The sequence below is a fragment of the Trichoplusia ni genome, chromosome 9 (assembly GCF_003590095.1).
Source record: "Trichoplusia ni isolate ovarian cell line Hi5 chromosome 9, tn1, whole genome shotgun sequence".
NCBI classification, from domain to species: domain Eukaryota; kingdom Metazoa; phylum Arthropoda; class Insecta; order Lepidoptera; family Noctuidae; genus Trichoplusia; species Trichoplusia ni.
In genome coordinates, this window is record NC_039486.1 from 12648595 (window position 1) to 12666340 (window position 17746).

A 17746-nucleotide genomic window follows, 5' to 3' on the forward strand; every position below is an offset into this window, starting at 1 on the left:
CTTTAATGTTTATATAACGACTAAGAAACTCGCGATAAAGTCATATTAAATCAAATAAATTATGCACGTTTAACTCGACACTAATCACAACGAAAGACTTATAAAAACTCGGTCACTTATATCGCAACTGACGAAAGTGTTACCGATAAATTGGTATCTATTCAGCCCAAAATTGAACGTATATACGATAGGTTTACTTCAAGGTACAAACCTTTGATTAATTATTTTAAAAGATAGCAGGCAACCTTGAAGTTATAACGACAGGATGTTACTAACTGCTAATTAATCTCACAACGCTTGGTCAGCCTCTCAAGTGCATCCGAACGCTCTGGACTTAATCTCTGACGTCAACAGGGGTTATCGGGGTCGCGCCGGACCGCGGAAACTCAGCAACGACCATATAGGTCACACTAACAAGTAAATAGGTGCTGTTGTGCCACCAGCCACCAACAGAGGTGGCTAGGTCAATAGCTTGCACGAATTATGGGAATTAAGCTTTGAAGAAGTGTGGCCCGATAAGATGCTTATCACACTGAATAATTACTACGAATGATAGTTGCCTTTTTTATACAACAAGCCGTCTCTTTTTAGGTTTTGGTTTAGTTTCCATAAAATTTAAGGATGAAGTTAATGGACAGATATCACTGCCTATTTTGCCTTCTGAATAGTAAACCCACAACGCAGATACTTTAAAACTAAAAATGACTTTCCAACTATAACTTTGTGTCTAATTATTGAGCCAGATCTGTAGAAACTTAATTCCCAATAGCAAGATAGCTTGTACTAATTTTGTATGTATCTATTCCATTGTTACAGGCAGCAAACAGATTCTACATGGCGTACACGGACGACTCCGGCCGCGGCAGCTGGTGGCCATCATGGGACCTAGTGGTGCCGGCAAGTCCACCCTCCTCGATGTCCTATCGGGGTACCGTATCACTGGCGTTGGTGGAGCCGTGTTCATCAACGGAAGAGGACGAATCATGAGTAAGTAGCATTCAAAATCTATTTCGTAAGAAACTTTTTAATCTTCATTTTGATTCGGGCACGTGAGTATGCTCACGTATAATACAAGTAAGCAATCTCTTGAATTTGCACCTATTGAATTTTACATATTTTCCCTTAAATCAGTTAAACCTTTAATTTACCAAAAGCTGGATTTGGCAAAGATGCGTTATTTTAATATTTTTCATTTTTGTCAAGATATATTCGTATGGTTTCCGCTAATCTCGTATATGACAAGCTATGAATAAAAGTAGTCACATATAATACTTTGATATAATAACCGGAGTCATGTTGCTAACAAATGTCTCTATGAATAACTCGAATGGCATCAATAAATGATTAGATTGCACACTCGCGTTTGTTTATCAGTGAAAATAATTAGCTATGAACCAAGGACCCGGATTCTAGGCGTTAGATAAACTTGCTAGCCTAGAATTGCATTCATGATACAGACGTGATAAATTATGCGCTCACGTGCTGCATTCTGGGTAAATATAGAACTGAGAATGGTGGAAACCTTAGAGGTGCGGTAATTAACATGAACGACGTATTTTTTAAGTGTACTAACTTGAAAACAAAAACTAAGAAAATCATGGAATCATAGACTCGATTATTATATACGCTCGAACGCCAACACAGTATCAAAAAATACGTAAAGAGAAAAAGACAATTTTTTCCGTATTTTGCTTGATTAAGAACGAATATTAATTATTAAAATAAAAACCAAAATTTATTTCGAAGAACTTGAAATTTAGGTTATTGACCAAAAGGTTTCCACATTCACGGTGTACGTGAGACATTGCTTGTTCGACCGCGCGATGCATGAGTGCAATGTCGTCGTACACTGGTTTGAGTACCAAACCTGCCTTATCCACTAACCATGACCTAAGAATTCTCGGGTCCGGTCTCCAAGTGCAATTCGATTCACTTGATCAGGTTACGTGTCACCCGTCGTAACATGATTTCCAATCGAATGACCGTATCGATACCAATTATAGTTGCTACATGATAACTTATCGATAAATGAAAGATGTATTCAATCATTCTGATAGATATGTCTTTGATCACTTCAAGTTTCTAGTTTCTATATAGTTTCAAGGCCATCGGTTTTTATAAACTATCAAGACTGGCTTCACCCAGTTCACAATATTTTTTAACCTGTCAATTTGACTGGACACGAAATATTTTCTACGAAACAGGATTTTTTTCTTCATGATTTGAACCTTAGAAAATCCATTAGTGTTATTATTATGCGACCGTCAAAACTTAGCTTGGACATATTAAACACTGTTTTTTATATTGCATAGCATGAAAAATTATACTATTCTATATTCCAGCTATGCTGATTAAAATGGACGATAAATGTCTTTACAGAAACACTTAACGCAGCACTTTCAAACGCAGTTCATTGATCAAACGATGGGAATGTTTTCATTGTATTAAACTCGACAACTTTCCTTTAAATCTGTCAAAAATAGATCATTTTAAAGTGACTGGAGAAACAACGCCTTGTATGAAACCACAAAGAGCCGTGCACTCAGAGTTACTGTTACGTATTACTTGGAAAACAGGCTAAGTGAAATAAACAATTTTGATTTTAATTTTCACCTTAAAACTTACTGGATTAGCACTGTACCTATTTTCGCGAGTAAACTTATGCAGACATCTGAATATTCATTATTTTTAGTCTGATGATCTCTTTATATAAAAGACTTTATTTGAATTACAGAGAGGTTCAAGAGAATGTCCTGCTACATCCAGCAGGACGACAGGCTGCAAGGCCTGCTGACGGTGGGAGAGAACATGGCGCTGGCCGCCGACCTCAAGCTGCCCACCAAGCTCGACAAGTACGAGAAGGGAGAAGTTGTAAGTATAACAAACATAACAAAATAGGTATTTGACTAAAATATCTTAGTAGTCCGTCAGACAGGTTTCCTAAAACTAAAAAATAGGTAGCGGTCGTTTTATCACATCAATAAAATAGGATTGTTAAAAGCACTTAAGGTGATGCGTAGTATGGCAGTGAGGACTAGTGAAAAGCGTACTAGTGATAAGTGATAACACACGAGATTTTATATCACCGTAGCCCCTTAAACAGTTATGACAGGACTAGACAGTTTTTTGTCAAGTAGCCTATTTTAATTCAAATAAGCTTTGTCTGGAATAACTTGTCCTTTCATTTCCGTTATAAAGTGAAACTCGCAATTTAGATTAAACTCAGCTTTTCTAAAATCTTGCAAAATTTCAAACGGTTTCTTGTAGTTCAGCAATTTGTTGGTGCATCACTTATTTTGATTACGAATTGCAATTTAATACTTATTTATTATTTGTCAAACGAACGGTTTTGCAGTTTTCTCTTTTAGCGAATTAGCTAATATTAAAATGACGTCGGTAGAAATGGGGTCACATGAATAACTTCTTCCGTTGTTAAATAAAGGCCTAAGTTGGACGGACTATAATAATAAAGTAATTTACCTATATTATGTTATGATTTTTATTTTTTAGATCGAAGACATCCTCACAAACCTGGGTCTTTACGAGCACATGAACACCCGCGGGGCTCAGTTATCAGGAGGGCAACGCAAGCGGTTGTCCATCGCTCTGGAGCTCATCAACAACCCGCTTGTCATGTTCCTTGATGAACCTACCACGTAAGTCATCTACTTAATCATACAAACATCAAATCTTTTGAGGGTACTATTGTAAACATTCGATACGAGTGAGTTTTCGTGCGCCAATGTCGCGTTGTAGAGTTATTTTCTATTGCAATGACATTTTGAAACCGGTTTTAACGGTTTTTGGGAATTAATAACATAATTTATGGTTCACTCATGACAACTATTAACTACAAAATGAGGAAGTGGGGACCCATTTTTCTTTTCTTTGAAAATAATAGTGCAGCAATCATTTCTAAGTATTGTTTAACCAACAATCGCACTGACCTACAAAAACAATTGATATATTTCTATTACGAAACATCGATTACAAAATGTATTTACACGCCAATTGTATTTGCTTCATGGGTACTTAGAACATAAAGGGTTTTTATCGATTTCCGATTATTTATATTAATGGCGTTTTTAAACACCAAACATTAAAACGCCTTCACTTTCAAACTCGTTCTTACAATGCATTCCAAATTCCAATGACGGCAATTCCTGGACCTATGGACATATATCCACAGAGTAAAGCAATACTCGTACTGTTTGTATCGAAGAAAAGAGATGCAGCTCTACAAAGTGTAGTGCGCCATCTTGCTCACACAACTATGACATCCAAGAGATACTAGTGTTTTTCCATTATACTAATAAATTAATTCTATCTTCCAGTGGTCTAGACAGTTCATCCTGCACACAAGTGGTCCAACTTTGCCGAAGTCTCGCTCACCAAGGCAGGACCATCGTCTGCACAGTCCACCAGCCTTCAGCCTCCCTGTTCGCTTTGTTCGACCACGTGTATGTGCTAGCAGCTGGAAGGTGCATGTACCAGGGGACTACTAAGAACCTGGTGCCATATCTAGAGCAGGCGGGGATACCCTGTCCGATATACCACAACCCTGCTGATTATAGTAAGTGGAGTAGAACTGATGAACTAAGAATACATGTTTTAGAAGAGTGCCGTAAGGAGTACAGTTTGGGCATCATATAAACTCAGGACTTCAGGAGTATAAAAAGGCAAACTATTTATATTCGTAGAAAACTTCCAAAAAATCACAATAAAACAAAAACAAGCAACTCTACAATTTGAATTTTATGTAATGAAACGATATTTCGATAGACTTCATAAGTCCACAATGTTATATACTTTCGACTACTGCGTCACATATTGTTGATACTGGGTATCTACAAATAAGAAATTAACGTATTGTCATTAATTAAATTGATTGGAAATCACAAGCGGTTAGTATTCTTCAATGTGTTTACACAGCACAGTGATTTATTTAACTTGTCTTGATAAACATTAAATGTGTACATAATTATTTAATTATCGACAAATTTATTGTTATTCAACTCAGGCTGAGTAAACTACGTAGTGTAATAAATAATCAATTAACTATCTGTTGCTGGCTACCTATAACAGAAGAACATATTATTTGATGCTCTACCAATGTAAAAGCAAACAATATGAGAAACTGACACTTGAGGTTCGAAAGTTTATGTAGAGCAATTTGCTCGAACCTCAATATAAAGAAAATGATGTCCGAAACATTTTGACCAATTCTCATGAAAATTTTGCCTGAAATTTCAAAAAAGTACTTAGTTTAGATTTTTTCATGGTCAGCTAGTATCCTAGTAAAAGTTTTGACGAATTACACTTTTTCGTGAAACTTGCTTAGACTGTGGTCTGGGAAAAAACTACTTTACACACCTATATTTATGCGACGGAATAATAAAATTGTAACGGAAAATCACTATTACAGTAATCGAGTTATCTTGCGGTGAATACGGACAAGACAAGATCAATATAATGAGCAACAAGTCCGAAAACGGTAGAGCTCTGGACTGGTTCGATGACTTCGAGAGTATCCCATCGATGGAGGGTCTCCGTAAGCTGGTCCCGCTGAGTGTGCTGCGAGACACGGAGCCAACGGGAGGGGATGAGGAGACCAGCCAGTCTAACCAACTCAATGTGCTCATCAAACGAGGATTCATGAAGGCCAAGAGAGATGCAGTAAGTTGATGGCAAATTTATCCTAAATAAGTATTTGAGGTATTGAATATAAGCAGATCGAAACATTAAATGCAAATAGCTCATAGTCTTTTCTGACAGACAATTTTGCTTTCGATTTTTGATTTTATAAAATATCTTCTAAATCAATACGCATTTATTATCTCCTAGCCTTTTCTACTTCTTAATACAACTATGTCGAAGCAAAACGGGCTGCATCTGATCATTATAGTGCACGACACAATTTCATGGCCACTGATTGCCAAATATCCTTGCTGTAGCAATCGTAGCGAACTTTTTCAAATTCCATTCTATATGTATCATTTCTTGTCTCCAGACGATGACTCACCTGCGTTTGATAGTGAACGTGGTGGTAGGTATTATGTTGGGAAGTCTGTTCATCAACGCCGGTAACGAGGGCTCCCGAGTGCTCGAGAACTACAACCTGCTGTTCGCGATCCTCATGCACCACATGATGTCTCCCATGATGCTGACCATCCTTACGTGTGAGTATTTTGCCATTGTTTATTACTTCTTCCGAAATCGTAACTGATTAAACGAATCCGAAACGGATTACCTTTTAGGGGTCTAAAATATCTATCAGTTGCCATTTTACACCTTAAGGTCTACCGATTAGTTTAACATTTATTTACATTCCATTGACTTAGGCTATTAGACTGAAACTGGTTTTCAGTTTTGTGTGGTCTTCTAAGATTTTGTGCCACCGTTTCTGATGAAATTGTTTCTTTATAGTTCCCAATGAGATGTCAATATTATCCAAAGAACACTTCAATAGATGGTACTCACTAGGGTCGTACTACGTGTCCATAACACTCGTTGATCTACCTGTATCGGTGAGTACAACCTTTTTCATTTTCAGTAGTAACAAGTTTAAGATTTTAAAATTTTAAGATATATCCAAGAACTAAGTCATGATTAACTAAGAGATGGGAAAAAATGAATGGTATGAAATTATACTTGGATTAAGTAGGAAATAGACACTTGGTGAGTTAGGACAAACAATTGCTGAGTTGTTCCAATTCTATGTTTTATATTACCAGCTACTATTCACTTGGCCAACAAAAGGCCCAAAAGAGGTAGATTTGAATTCTGCATACGATAATCCTGACTTTAATATTTTTACTCGCTTCCAGATAGTAGCGTGTGCGATCTTCAGTGTGATAGTGTACACGATGTCGTCGCAGCCGCTCGACATCGTCCGCTTCAGCATGTTCTTCGCCATCTCTCTGTACACCGTGCTCGTCGCTCAGAGCTTCGGACTCATGATCGGAGCTGTGTTCAGTGTTGTTGTAAGTATATATATTATGTCATTATAAGGCAGGAGCATACTTGTCTTGTCTGAACTTTTAACAGGACTTATTATACATTAAATGAAAAAAAAATACCAATCGGTTTGAGAAGTTTGTCTACACGGATAGCCGAGTGGTAATAGGTTACCACGCCCAAGCCAGTTCGGTCCCTACGTAGGACAAGCATGTAAGTTTGATGTGCAAATGCCTGTTCTGAATCTGGGTGTATTATGCATCTGACTTGAATGTTTGTGAAGAGATGTAGAAAAAAAATGGGTAAAGAAGAAAATCAGTTAGAATTCTGTGGCTTATAAAAAAAAACTGCGGAGCAAATTAAAGGGTGATTCCGAACTTTATGTACGCAAACACATTAGCTGTCCAGAAACTTAATTTGGACAAGTTTTGCATATTGATTTTTCGGAGTTGAGAATTTTGTCCTTAAATTTTTGGCTCCATTGAGTATGTCATGACAACTTCATCATTTTCGTCATTAACCACCTAACTTCTACTTTACAGAACGGCACATTTTTAGGCCCCACTCTATCCGTACCGATGATGATGTTCGCTGGATTCGGTGTCACGCTGCGGGACCTGCCTGCTTACCTCCGCTGGGGATCATACGTGTCCTACCTGCGTTACGGGCTAGAAGGCTTCATAGGAGCTATCTACGGACTGGAGAGGCCCATCCTGGACTGCAATGAAGCTTTGTATTGTCATTACAAGTGAGTAAGCTTTTTGTTTAAATCTATGAAAGGAAGGAGCCTCGTTAGTCTAGTCAAATTTTGGTTCAATGATCAACTTTAAACTTTTTAGTTTACCTTAATTTTGACGTTTATTATATTTAATTAAGGTTCCCACCACTTCTCCACTTCACTACACTTGTGGATTTAAAATAGATGTATACGTAACAACGAATTGCGATAAAATGCACGACTATGTCAAATTCCGTTTTTCTTCCTTATTCTGAGGAATAACTCGGATTTCAAGTTAAACTTCTTACTAACTTCTTATTAATTACACTATTTTCCTCTTGGATTCTGAACTGTACATCTGTTTTTGATGTTTATTTTCCAAAATGGATCAAACATCCTCCCTACTATTATTCAAGTTCTTGTGACAATGTCTCGTCAGACACCCTCGCACGTTCCTGAACGAGGTGGCGATGTCCCCCGACGAGTTCTGGTGGGACGTGCTGGCGCTGTCCGTGTTCGTGGTGACGCTGCGCGCCGCCGCCTTCGTGCTGCTCAAGTGGAAGCTCGACGCCGTGCGGTAGACCAACACTCTTGCATTACCTGTAGGTATGTTGCCCTGGTTCTGATGAGTTCGTTTTTTTGCTTGACGATATTTATTAGGCGTTTACACATACATAATTGAGGCAATTTGAAGAGGAATTTGACAAATTAGGTACCTAATTAATCGGAATTGGTCGATTTTGTGCTGAAAATGCCCAAAATTTCGTTTCGTAATGCCATCTTTGTAATTTTCTTAGTCCGGTCAGTTCTATTCTTTGAGATGACAGATTGACTGTGTCTTTTATTTTTGTCAGAATCAGGGAACATTTTTAAATTAGGACGGCATTAATTTAAGTTTGAATGTTCTTAAATGATTATTCCACGAGCATTTTTCACACATACGCCGTGCGCAGATTCAGTCTCAAACGTAATCTTTAACTGTGAGCTGATTTTTCGTTATTGCCATTTAAATTAGAAAAGTATGAATGAAATTTGTACGAAAAAAGATGTCAAAATTGAGGAAGTTTTTTTTGCCTTAGCATGAGTGATTGTGACAAATCTTGAACAAAGACAAAAAAGCAATTTATTTATATTTTATTTAGCATTCTAATATTATTTTTAGTTGGGATAGGAAATGTTTAAAAAAATGCCTTCTAAAATATTTGTAAAGATACAAAATATGTAACTAGGTTTAAGGGTCCAAAGGTAACAAAACTGTGATAAGTTTCCAAAATAATTTCAGTCTTCAAATATTCCAGACCTGTTTTATTTCTAAGCTCTTTTTGTACGAACATTTTTTTAATTGCTTAGACTTTCTTACACTAAAAAAAGCTTAAATATTCACATTTAAATTGAGGCTGTGAAATCAATACAAAGAAACAAGAATTCAAAAATGAGTCAAATACAATTTATTAAGAATTGGTCAAAACATTTTCCTTTACAGTACAAAATTGCCTTTACATAAAAAAATCTGTATACAAATGTCTAAAGACCGCCACTGATAAGCTCTAATTTGACAATTGCGGAAACAAGACAGCGTACTTCTCGTATAGCGTTGTCCCTCTTCCACGATTTCAAGTCTTAGTTCAAAAAGTGGTAGGTTGAACATTTGAGTCATTAGTGGCACCTTAGCCTTATTAACATAGGGTTATATAGTTTATATTGTTGTATGACATGTATCGTACCTACCAGTTCGTAGGAAACATAATGTACACATATTATTGTGTTAGCATATACTTGCCTATCGTTAGTTGCTCAATTAGGTATTTATTCGTAACTAGTACTATGAATACTGTACTGAACTATTATGTAGCTAGTACATTAAGAATATACGGTGATAATTTTTGTAAATATTTTTTTAGTAATAAAGTTTTTAATTTTGGTATAGATGATGTGTTTTTATTTTGTGTTCTGTTTGCTGGTACGTTGCTGTGCAAAAGGGAGGTGAGTATTTAATTAGTCATAACTGTTAGTAACAGCTTATCTTTCTGTCTCTCTATTTTTAGAGGACTAGTTGTTAAGTTTCCGTTGGCATAATAAGACTGCATGTGAGACTACAAATATAAATAGTGTAACCAAAGGAAATATATAAACCTCAAGCAAGACTTCCTGGATTCAGCAGTCCCCGCACCAAGCTACTGAGGTGTCTGACCCTGCATGGCCTTGTATAACTTGGCTCTGACCTTTACGCGACGTTTGGTACATTATTGCATTCTTCATAATGATCATCATCATCATCAGCTCATCTCAGTCCACTGCTGGATACAGGCCTCTCCAAGGGCACGATACCGAGCTTTATCTTCGACTCTACTTCTCCAGTTCCCTATTTCCCTAGTTCCCACATTACAAACATTAAATGAATAACCTGATCTACAATGAAATAAAATGTCGGTGCAACTGACCAAAAAGGAGGAGGTTCTCAATTCGTCTGTTTCCATTGTTTTTCTATTTCTTACCTCAGAACTTTGGACTGGATGACGCGTTTATTAATTCCTTTTCATTTAATGTGATATAGCTATCATTTGGTCCCATAAAATGTCACCAAGTTCGGCTCAGTCGTTTTTTATTGAAAGTCAGTTGTCTGTCTTTGTTGTTAAACGAATATTATTCCTCTATGTATCTTTTTTTGATTTTCCAAGCTTCGTTCCATTTTTTCCCCACACAAGTTCTATGAAGTACCACTGGGCGTAGTATATAACTGGAAGTGACAAGACGAATGCTGAATACATTAATATCTCTGAGGTGAAGCTCACTGTCTCCAGAATCGCGTACACGTATTCACCATTTAATTTGCAAGCATACACTCTGAAATAAAAATGTTAGGAGCACTTGAGAATTATGGACAAAATGTTTAGTATAAACTTTTCTATAAACCTACAATCCTTCGTACAAATTACGATGCTTTATATTGTGGGCAGTGCAAGTTAGGAGATACTTCTCATAATTCATACATCTCGGTAGAGTAATGGTAAAGCATTAAAAAAGGAATAACTTTTCAAATCAGCCTTAATGTTTCACCTTATTTTGTAGTTCTTAACGTTTTTATTATTTGGGAAAAAAAACAGTAGTATACTTAATATAAACAGTATCGTATTTATTGTTTATAATTTATGGCTTGGCGGCGATCTCATACACATAAGTATGTGGTTAGCTCATATGAAAGCGTATCTCGCTTTTTTATTGTGGTTTTATTTTCGTTTTGTAGTTGGTAGCGCGTTAGCGTTATATTCTTGACCTTTTATATCCGTTAAAAGTTCCTTGGTAGTGTTTTAATTAATTAGCAACAAATATAGAAGTGAACACGAAAGTGGCAGATTAAAGGATTTTTTTACAGAAATTCTTCAAGTAGTCATTAAATACTTACAGGAGATCATAAATTATACCGAGACACATAAGTATGAGCGCTCGTTTTCTCATATTTCTTGGTCTACTTCTTGGTGTGAGGATAAGGTCCATGAGCACGGTTACCATGGATACGGTGTGCAGTGAGTGTTGCGCCCAATACGGCAGGTACTTTAACAACCGCGGTGGAGCTATTATACCGGGTTTCGTGCAATATAATAGCCAGAATAATGCATCTGAAAACTGAAAATAAAAAAAGAGTAAGTACGTTTTCAAGCCATGCATAGTTTTGAAAGAATACTGTTTATAATAGGGTAGGTACCTTAGCCTTTTTTATTAAATCAACTTTTATTTTTTTAGTCAATAACTATATTTTTCTAAAATCTAAGTAGCCTTAGTTACTCATTATTACAACAGCTACTTGCCAATAACAGTCCGCCAAAATTGGTCCATTCGCTACAGAGGTTAACCGGAATAGACAGACATATAAAATGTAAAGAATGTTATTTTATTGTATGTTCATGTGCATATAGTGAAACCCGGTTATTTCAATATACAGACAAATCAATTTTGTCTACAAGTATAGATGTAATTTTATTAAAATCATTAATGCTGACACACGTGTTATTACGCTATGAGCACCCACAGTTATTAACCTCAACAATTACGGGCAGATATTAAATGATAAATCTACTAACATAGCCCACCTTTGAGCCACAATAAGAACAACATTGATTATAAAAATATATAGCGGAGCTGCAACTATGTCATGGAATGTACATAGTTTATAAATATGCAACATGTTTAAGCATATACGGTAATAAATACATCTGATCTACTCTTCTGAATCCAGGAGGCCCAAGAGGTAAGGTTTTTTCAACTTTGAAAGCGTGACAGCGCACTACATGGCGTATAGGAGCATCTATCTTTTAAAACTGCAATAATTTTGCTTTAGGAGGTGCTAGTAGGCACTCAGGAGTAACGCAATTTTTTATTACGATATTTTAAAATCAAGCTGAAAAGATGACATTTACACTTACGCTCTAAATTCCAGATTTTTGTTTCAAGACCATATGAAAGACTTAGTTATTTAGTAGTATGATTAAAGAAGATTTAGTTTAAATATTTTGCAATAATAAGTGTGAGTATTTTCGTTTAAAAATGGCTACAAAATATCAACAACTCACAGTAGTCACAGGTACCAAGAAGACTGTCATAACTTCATTTAAAATTCTCCTCAGCTTTTCGACACGCGGCGATAACTGGCCGTAGTACTCTTGAAGATCGCAGTACAAATACAGAGGCAAGTAGAATAAAATCACCACCTGTAATTAAAGGATATATTTTTGTTAGTGGTCTGCTTCTGAGAGCCTACATTGATAAAGTTAAAATTTTAAGAAATTGAGATGACCTGATGACCGAACATTAGCATCAACACGATGTTAGCTAGCCGTTTGGTTTATAAATAAATAAATAAAGAATCTTTGATTTTCAGGCATCAACACCCATAGTGGGTTAGTGACCATTAAACATCATTATTTAAGTTTTGTCAATAACTTAAATAATAATGTTAGACGGTCATCAAAAAATATAAAAAGATAATAAGAATTGCTAATTTAGCTTCATGCAGCTTGATAAACGTTCCTACTGTAGGCGTAAATAAGTTCACGATAATAATATTTGGGAAGATATGAATAGATGAGAATATGGTTAGTTTTCTGCGATGACGTCACTATTAATGAATGCGTTTGAAAGTTCCATTATTAAAGCTCTCGGCAAGTATTATCGTCTTTCTTTGACTTGGGCTTGGTGAAATGAGCTTACAGGCATTTTGCAGTGTGATACTCTGCAATATACGCGTAAGCCCCCTTTTTATAATTCTTTTAAATAAACAAGAAATGTTGAAAATCACTAATTTAAATTCAAACAAACCTAATTACATTAAAAACAAACGTGATCAGCTTCCACCGGACGCGGCTGTAGGCCCTGACCATGGGATCCTCGTCGACTGTCACATCCACAGACAGGGAGACCACGGCCGTCACCAGCAGATGTAAGAACGACACACTGTACCAACACAGCCTAATGTGCAGCAAGGAGTATCCAAACACTTTGATATCTTGAACTTTAGCGGGCGATGAGGACATTGACATGACTGAGAATATTTAAAAAGATATAAAATAACAATTAAATCTTAAGAACTGGTATATTTATGCTACTATATTTTATATTCGCCTTCCCGTTTTTCACACTTTAAGTTGATAAGTTCCTATTTAAGTTACTACTGTATAAATTTATTATGTTTCAAAGCAAGAGCGCACGCGTCCTGTTCATATTAGAATTGTTTATGTACTATTCTACAAAGCATTGATTAACAATGCGACATAGTATTTTATCACGGCCCATATATAGCAGTAAACTATATCAGCAGTAAACTGATGTCCTACAATTTATTAGCAATATCATTTTTTTTGGTTGTCAATCAACATTTGATAATGATTTATTTAATAATCGTAATAAAATTTTTAACAATACAATATTCAAACAAAAATATATCATCTGTTTTCTGTCATATTTTACTTGTGTGATAAAGTCTTCCTATTATTTTAATTCAACAGAGACATTAAAGTTGTTAAAAAAGATAACTGTGTAATGTAATTGTTTCTCAGCTAAATTCATAAACTTCATTTTGTTCTGATCCCCTAACGCACAACCTATAGGGATTTTTATACATCTGTGGCCCCGCTATTTAAAATGGCCGATGAATAAATGAAATTTATTTTAAAATGACAATTTTCGTTTTATGTTAAGCATTTTTCTACACAATAATTGGAAATTCAGTGTGGGACGCTAAAGTGAAGGTCAATAAAATTAAGTTCCTATTATTGTATTGGCAAAATGATTAAGAGAATAGGAATTTCAAATTTAATTCAATTGCCATTCATTCATCGGCCATTGTAAAATAGCAGAATCGGGGCCCTGACGTATCAATGTGCCTGTCTCTCTGCCATCATAGCTCTCAAACAAATTAAGTAGAAAGATTGAATTTGCAGAAGTAAAATTCTGATTTTTCAGCTTTTTATCGGAATGAACATGGTACGTGTTTGAAAGAGCCACAAGCAACAGCAACCTTTTCTTCTAATGGATTAAACGCTAATAACTTCAACCCATGCCGAAAGCACGGCGTGGAGGTTTGTCGGAATTCCATCGGCTAAACTTGCTTGCTCCACGCGACTCTGAGCGATGAACAAACATTTGCCGATTTGATTGATTTCTGCTAAAATATGGGCTTGATTTTCCATAATTAGAACTATCAGAACGGGCGATAAAAGCGAGTATTCTGCGCTATATTATGAGGATTTACTTTAACAACTTAGATACCTATACGTTGCTATAGGGAAGGCTTCTCTAATCATTTCTAATTTCTAATCGATAATACCAATGATCTGCAATTTTAGTTAGACCAATAAAGCAGTTTATGACACCTATGCATAAAAGTCAATTGAATTTATTACTGTCAATATAAGCTCAATGATAATGATTAATGCCACCAAACAGTAGATATCAAATGCTGGTCTCATTTATCTCCTTAACGACAACGAAACAAAAAAAGCATGATACTCTGTCAGCCTACTGTTGCAAACATTAAAAAGAAACAACACATGCCATACTATTGAACGCTGTCTTTGTGACACAATTGCAACATTTTGTAACAATCTAATTTTAAAGATTGATGATACAATCCTGAATCACCAAAAGTTCGGAGTAACATAGGTACTAATAGCCAAATCATGAATCGCGATTTGTGAATCTTAACCATTCGTCTCCCAAACGGGCCTGCGGGCGCTAACTGACGGGTAGCGTGGTAGTAGGTGACCAGGATAGAAAAAAGTCAGCAAGCATCACAATTATCAGGAAGGGTTAAAGTCCGGATACCGGACACTTCGGTGAAATAAAATCGAAGGGCATACAAAAAAATATTTACGTTCGGTGTGATTGGTGCCCGCTCGGGACAGGCACTTGTGCTAGTCACATAAGCTCGTTCTAAGTCTTGGAGATTTAGTTGGTAAAGCTTAAAGTAGTAAGTTTTTAAAACTCTTTGCGATACAAGAATTAAAGTCAACACTATGAGACTGGCTTAGCACACAATTATTAGGTTACATAAAGTGTACTCAATAAATAACGCCTACGCATTAATGACTGGCATTCTTACATCCCATTTTATTGCTATTTCTAAACGCCTTTAAATATAAACAATTATATCTATTGAGTCATTTAAAAACAACAACATTAAGTTTTTGTTTATAAAACTTACGCAACATATGTTTGTTATTACGTAAGTGATAAGGGTTTAATATTAATTTAATATTTTATTGAAGAAAATACATTTGTGTTATTTAGTAGAAAAGTCATATTAAGAATAACAAATATATTTGTTTTTGTTATGTCTATGTACAGTCCACTGTATTTTTCGTTTTATAGATACTTATGTTTTTTTTCGATAATTTTGTAAAGATTGCCGGATCAAAAGAATACTTATTCAATATTTCAGAAGAAAATCTTTGACTGTAAAAAGAACAAGAAAAGAGATCATTTTGTCTTGATGCCATATCGCTAAATGAATAGGTCACTTGTTGGACTAGGCTAAGTCAAATCAAAACAATTTATTTTTAATAAAAGATTTAACCTTTCAATTTACAAAGCTTGTTTTATTTTATATAATAAGCTCATCATTGGCCTAGCCTTTTCCCAACTATGTTGGGGTCGGCTACCAGTCCAACCGGTTTCAGCTAAGTACCAGTGTTTTACAAGGAGCGACTGCCTATCTGACCTCCTCAACCCAGTTACCTGGGCAACACGATACCCCTTGGTTAGACTGGCTGTCAGACTTTTTCAAGCTTCTGACTACCTGTAACGACTGCCAAAGATGTAGGAATAACAGCCGGGACCCACAATTTAACATGCCTTCCGAAACACGGAGGAACTCGTTATGAAAAAGATGGTCACCCATCTACGGACCAACCGCGTCAAGCATAGCTTAACCTGTGATCGAATCACTTACGCAGTTATAGCTTAACCACGAGCTCCTCTTGTATCCATTTTATATAATAAGCTAAGGGCCGAAATATTCATTTTCCAGAAATGGAGTTACATCTATACTCATTCAAATAGAAGAAAAAATTGGAAGTTTGGTTGAATATAAAAAAATACACTTAAAACATAAAAAAGGAAATCAACCTTGATTCGAAATAAATTAAAAAATGACAACACATCAAACAATGCATACTCAGCTATTAATTCCATCCTATTAATAATAATTGATTATAATAAGCTTATAACGTGACATTGTTTTCACGAGTCCGAGAGCCACGCGTCGCTCGATAGTTATCTGCCCGCGACCGACTACAACAAGTTCAATCCGATTTAATATTGATTACAAAGCTCTATAATGCTGTGTCCAAACATTTACTTGGCCGAGAGACAGATTAACAAATATTTGGGTCAATAATTTGAGTTTACAAAGAAATGTGGGCGTGTCACGTGCCGCAGTTTGTACAAGACGTGATCACGTGCGTGGATTCGATTGTCAGAGGTCAAATATTTATATGGATAGCGTTTAAAACCTTTCTTAACTTCCTCTTGGATTTAGCTTTGCAATAAAAAATTTCAATGGAAAACCGGATTTTTGGCATGGAATCGTTGATGGGAATGAACTAAGTTAGAAATAACTTTTAACTGCAGCTTTAAAGTTCCTTTTTACAAAGTGTTTTAATTTCCTATCACCTCAGTTTGGTCTCCTCCGCCTCATGCTGGCTATGTTTACGTGGTTGTTTTTTTGTTATTTAATACTTTTCTTCTAGTATATTAATACGAATCCGTTTTGCTCACAGCAGTTGTAAACATTACGAATTTAGACTTTTAGCTTCATAAAAAAACGCTAATCAAAAAGGCCGTTTATCAGTGAGTATGCATTCTGACCTATTTAAAAAATGATTGCGAGAGCAACTTTTAAGAATTAATATTAAAAATCTTTATTCATTATCGCAAAGTAGACGATGTGAGGATAAATTGTTTATTAAACTAAGGTTCAGAATCTTATGTACGGATTTGATCTTAACTGATTTTTGAGTTTATAAACCTTTAATTTGCATTTGACACAGTTTACAGCAATACAAGTTTAGATGCATTATACACGGTGATTTTTAGTCGTCTTACAAAAGCAGCCCAGTTCATGTATCCGACGTAAAATACCCCTAGGCGCGATTTTTTTTTATCATCAACTAAGATAATAAGTACGAAGAAAATTAAACAAGAGTAATCAGAAATATACTCTCAAAAATGTTAAAATTGCCGCCGCCCGCGCCCCTCACCATTGTTACAAGGCTCGGACCGCGCTCGCAACAGAGCTGTGTTTCTAAAAAACTACGAATTGCATCATAATATTAAATAAAAATTGCATTTTTTTTTTTTCAAATCTCATAAATACCTTTTTTTATCATGAACGTGTTCTAGTCATTGGATACATGAACTGGGCTGCTTTTGTAAGACGACAAAAAAAATCAAGGTGTATATTCGAACACATGACATTTTTAGATTTAAGTTTGCAATAGTGTCCCAGAGAAGGAGACAATTTGTAGTAAAAAAGTTCCAGGGTTCATAGCATATTTGGACCATTATAAAAAAAGGTTT

The 17746-nt window shown here is 35.7% G+C and overlaps 2 protein-coding genes across 3 annotated transcripts in view; one reads left to right on the top strand and one right to left on the bottom strand.

Annotated features, from left to right (window-relative positions):
• Positions 1-9601, top strand: part of LOC113497134 (ATP-binding cassette sub-family G member 1) — a 23009-nt gene extending 13408 nt beyond the window's left edge. Inside the window, exons 2-11 of the mRNA XM_026876525.1 lie at positions 817-987; positions 2735-2871; positions 3511-3656; positions 4335-4573; positions 5426-5676; positions 6011-6179; positions 6427-6527; positions 6828-6983; positions 7500-7705; positions 8115-9601. Coding sequence (XP_026732326.1) covers positions 817-987; positions 2735-2871; positions 3511-3656; positions 4335-4573; positions 5426-5676; positions 6011-6179; positions 6427-6527; positions 6828-6983; positions 7500-7705; positions 8115-8256 — 1718 coding nt within the window. The 3' untranslated portion in view covers positions 8257-9601. The remainder of the gene's footprint in view (positions 1-816; positions 988-2734; positions 2872-3510; positions 3657-4334; positions 4574-5425; positions 5677-6010; positions 6180-6426; positions 6528-6827; positions 6984-7499; positions 7706-8114) is intronic.
• On the bottom strand, positions 8310-15315 carry LOC113497135 (androgen-dependent TFPI-regulating protein-like). 2 transcript variants are annotated; one of them, XM_026876527.1, is made up of 5 exons: positions 15042-15315; positions 12997-13211; positions 12244-12381; positions 11079-11299; positions 8310-10519 (listed from the first exon to the last, which is right to left on the bottom strand). In XM_026876527.1, the coding sequence occupies exons 2-5, from the start codon at positions 13207-13209 to the stop codon at positions 10327-10329; spliced, it is 765 nt and encodes a 254-aa protein (XP_026732328.1). In that variant the 5' UTR covers positions 13210-13211; positions 15042-15315; the 3' UTR covers positions 8310-10326. The 2 variants fall into 2 exon arrangements, with proteins under 2 accessions (XP_026732328.1, XP_026732327.1); XM_026876526.1 differs by lacking the exon at positions 15042-15315 and having other exon boundaries at positions 12997-13547.
• Between the last annotated feature and the right edge of the window lie 2431 nt (positions 15316-17746).